Source organism: Stomoxys calcitrans, chromosome 2 (genome assembly GCF_963082655.1).
Source record: "Stomoxys calcitrans chromosome 2, idStoCalc2.1, whole genome shotgun sequence".
NCBI classification, from domain to species: Eukaryota; Metazoa; Arthropoda; class Insecta; order Diptera; family Muscidae; genus Stomoxys; species Stomoxys calcitrans.
This window is the reverse complement of record NC_081553.1, coordinates 69,950,020-69,954,479: the sequence shown is the minus strand read 5'-3', so window position 1 is coordinate 69,954,479 and position 4,460 is coordinate 69,950,020. Positions and strand designations below refer to the sequence as shown.

Sequence of the window (4,460 nt, the reverse complement as noted above, 5' to 3'; positions counted from 1 at the left end):
AGTTAAGTTAAGCCCCTCCACATATTTCTGCAATTTGGTTTAGATTTGCATATAGCTGCCATATAAACCGATCTCTCGATATAAAGTCTTGGCCCCATAAAAGGCGCATTTTTAATCCGATTGCACTGAAATTTGACACACAGACTTATGTTATGCTTTTCGACATCCGTGTGGTATATAGTTCAGATCGGTTTAGTTTTAGATATAACTACTAAAAAGACCAATATTTTGTTATATAAAATTGAACAATAACTTTTACTTATTAGTATCTGGTCCAAATCGGAACATAGCTGCTATGGGGCATAAGGTATGAATTTTGCTCCGGATTTTGAGGAAAGGTGGTTCACATATATATTCGAGGTGGTGGGTATCCAAAATTCGGCCTGGCCGAACTTAACGCATTTTTACTTGTTTATCTTGGCGTCGTCATTAACGCTATCGACCTGTCCGCAGAAAAGCTTCCAGGAGGCGCGTTTTGCCGCTCTAGTAATCTTATTGGATTCTTTGAGCCGTGTGTAATACACATCCGAATAAACTTCCGCTTTTTTACGACGTGCTTTGTTAAAAAGTCTGCGGACCTCTTTCCCAATATTGCAAATCTCTCCGGTTATCCAGGGCTGATTTCCTTTCCCGAAGAGGACAACTTTCTTTGAAGGATCCCACCAGTGCAGTCGTAATCCTGTTGATATTCTCGTCAATCTCTTCTATACTTGGACAAGGACAATCTAAATTATCTTGCCCAAGTCTTCTACTCAGAGCCTTCCGAATTTTGGCCAGTTGGTCTTCAACTTATTTCGGAAGCTTGGTCGTTGGTCGTGCTATTCTAAACCTAATATAGCGATGGTCAGAGAAAGAGATTTCAATGGAGACGCTCCAATCCTGAACCTCATCGATCAGATTTTCTGAACACATCGTCACATCTAATACCTCCTCCCTAATCCTATTAACAAGGGTAGCGGTATTACCAATATCAAGTGTTATTAGGTCGTTAGTATTCAAGAACTCTGCCAGGGCTTGGCCCCGCTTATTAGTGTTGGTGCTACCCCACGAAATGTGGTGAGAGTTCGCATCGCAGCCTATTAGCACGTCGCTTCCTGTCTGTTTTGCTTTCCTCACCGGCCGTTGCAGCTCCGTTCAATGATAACAGAATATTTTTGGCCCCAATTGGATGAAATGGACTTGGAGGAGATGTTTTGGGTTGCCCAAAAAGTAATTGCGGATTTTTTAAAAGAAAGTAAATGCATTTTTAACAAAACTTAGAATGAACTTTAATCAAATATACTTTTTTACTTTTTTTCTAAAGCAAGCTAAAAGTAACAGCTGATAACTGACAGAAGAAAGAATGCAATTACAGTCACAAGCTGTGAAAAAAATTTGTCAACGCAGATTATATGAAAAATCCGCAATAACTTTTTGGGCAACCCTATAATTCCAACAGGACGGCGCCACACAACGAATCTCACCATCAATTTATTGGAAACAGAGTTTGGAGAATGTGTTATATCACGAAATGATCCAGTCGATTGGCCGCCTCGGTCTTGTGATTCAACACCGTTTGTAATATGATAACTTGTTATACTCGTATTTATAAGAAACTTTTGATGAAACTAAGTAGACTAGCTTGTTCCTTTAATGTTGTTTTTTTGAAAAATATAATAAAAAGAGTCAGTTTGTTGACAGAAGCTTTACAATTCAGGTGTGGGGTTCCCAAAAAAAAAAAAAAATAAATAAATAAAAAAAAGAAGACTCAAAAAAAAAAAAAAAATTTTTTTTTTTTAAATATGGATTCACGCCCTACTCGAGAAAGAATTCTTTCAGCTTTGAAAGCTTCAAATGTGGAATTTCCAGAAACAGCGTCAATTGCACAATTGAGAACATTATATGATTCTTTGCAAGTTAACGGTGGTCCATCAAAGCAGACTGAATTGCCTTCTGGAAATGTGGTTTCTTCTGATTCTGCTGGGAATTCATCTGTAACTGTCACTACAATGTCATCCAATACTTTGAATGAAACTCCCGTTATTAATTCCGCAACTGCCGATCCTGAAAATTTGCTTCAGTCATTTCAATGTAATGGTGAGTCCACAAATCAAACTGAATTGGTTCTTGGAACTGCCGCTTGTTTTTCTGCCGCACGGACTTCAACCGATTTAATATCTAGAAATACATTGAGTGTCGCTTTTAATAACAGCGAAATTGGCGTATCCTGTGCAAATCTTCGGCAAACACAGACTTCAGTGCCTCCTTCCGTAATATCTTCCGTACCTTCCGTCTATAATTCTTCTGCTTCCGTTCCTGTAAATACAGTTCAAAGACAATTTCCTGGTACTTCAGGGACTGCTGCTTCTGTTTCTGCCGCCCGGACTTCATCAGTTATTTCCGATTTAATGAATACAAATACATTGGGTGTCGCTTTTAACAATAGAGCAATTGGCGTGTCCTGTGATGTTCTTCCGCAAACACAAACTTCCGTACCTCCTTCCGTATCTTCTTGTGTTGTTTCTTCCGTACCCTCCGTCAATTATTCCTCAGTTTCCGTTCCTGCAAACTTACTTCGAGGACAATTTTCTAGACCTTCTGTTCCATCACAGGTAACAGACCCTTTCATTCGTTCAAGCGTTTTATCCCGTGAAGCTGATGAACTAGAGAGTGAAATTAGAGTTTTGAGATTGAAGCAAGAAATGTTGGCTCTTCGAAACCAAATTGAATCTTTAGAAAACGGTGGAAAAAAGGTTTCTACAAATATCAATTATGACGAGCTCTCTATGATGGTTCCGAAATTTTCTGGGAATGATGGACGAAATATTGAAAAATGGATAAACTCTTTTGAAAGCTACACTATAAATATGACTGACCAAGAAAAATATATGTGCTTAAGATATTTGCTGGTTGGAACTGCGCGAGAGTTCATGGAAATTTCAAATTACAAAGAATATAAGGAGTTGAAGAGATCGCTCTTAGACATTTTCAAGAGAACGGTAACGCAAGAAGAAGTTTATCAAAAATTGCGTTTGCGCAAGTTGAAGCCAACAGAGCCGTGTATTGCCTATATAGTAGCAATGCAAACTATTGCAGCAGAAGGCGAAATCAACAAGCAAGAACTGGTTGACATTATAATAGACGGAATGGAAGATAAAACCAACAACATATCCATTCTATACGGATCAAACTCATTACAAGAATTGATGCATGGAATAGATAGATACGAGAAACGCAGGTCAAAAACAGTCAGTACTCATAAAGAAGGCCGTGACAATACTAAAGGCATACGATGTTTCAATTGCTCTCAATTTGGACATATGAAGAACACCTGCAATAAGCCTCGACGTCCACCGGGATCTTGTTTCCATTGTTTCCAAATGGGACATTTTTACAAGGATTGTCCTAAAAGGATGAATGTTACTGCTCCCATATTTTGTAGTAATGATATTGTAGACACAACACAAATGGTAAGTGTGGCCTTTAAATATTCTTGTGGATCCAAATATACTAATTCTGCGAATATTTCGTGCTTGATCGATTCCGGTAGCCCAATTAGTTTGGTTAAGATGTCTTTATTACCGACTGGTGTGATACGTTCGAAGAATTTAATACCAACTTCGTATGTTGGAGTTGCCAATTCCCCTTTGAAAATATATGGAAATATTTCTTGTTTAATAAAATTTAAAAAATCGTCTAAACAAATAGAATTACTTGTTGTTCCGAACGAGAGCATTCATGTTCCAATGATTCTTGGACGGAACTTTATGCATGCATTTAATGTAAAATTACTTCAAGTCAAGGAAACTACGAATGATAAAGAAGTATTTGAATCCACAAGAAAAATAAATGACAATAATAATATAACCTCGGTGTCTACACCATCTACGATAAGCAATTCTTATGATAGTCCTGTGAATTCCCAAGTGATACGTACGGACGATATTGATCTAAATCCTTTGTTAAATTCATTCCAGAAGAAGACTTTAGAAGATCTTATTCATAATCGTTATATAACTCCAAAGGGAATTGATAAAAAGTCATCTGATTGTAGGATGCAGATTAAATTATCTGATGATATTCCAATACACTGCTCTCCCCGTAGATTGTCGGTTCGTGATCGTGAGGAAACGCAGAAGATTGTTAGTGATTTGTTAGAAAGGAAAATAATACGTTACAGCAATTCTCCATACACGTCAGCAATTGTGTTGGTAAAGAAAAAGACAGGGGAAACGCGGATGTGTGTCGATTATCGAGCGTTAAACAAAAAGACTATTAGGGATAACTTTCCTTTACCCCTCATCGAGGACTGTATTGAGAGCATATCAGGCAAAAAATGGTTTAGCCTCATGGATTTGAAGGATGGATTTTTCAACATAGAAATGCATAATGATTCAATTCCATACACTTCATTTGTAACCCCATTTGGACAGTACGAGTATTTGAAGATGCCATTTGGTTTAAAGAATGCTCCAGCAAAC

At 37.7% G+C, this 4,460-nt stretch overlaps 1 protein-coding gene across 1 annotated transcript; it reads left to right on the top strand.

Moving 5' to 3' along the window:
• Positions 1-1,781: 1,781 nt before the first annotated feature.
• LOC131994685 (uncharacterized) lies at positions 1,782-3,598 on the top strand. Its single transcript, XM_059361494.1, has 2 exons — positions 1,782-3,449; positions 3,530-3,598. The coding sequence occupies exons 1-2, from the start codon at positions 1,782-1,784 to the stop codon at positions 3,536-3,538; spliced, it is 1,677 nt and encodes a 558-aa protein (XP_059217477.1). The 3' UTR covers positions 3,539-3,598.
• Positions 3,599-4,460: the final 862 nt, after the last annotated feature.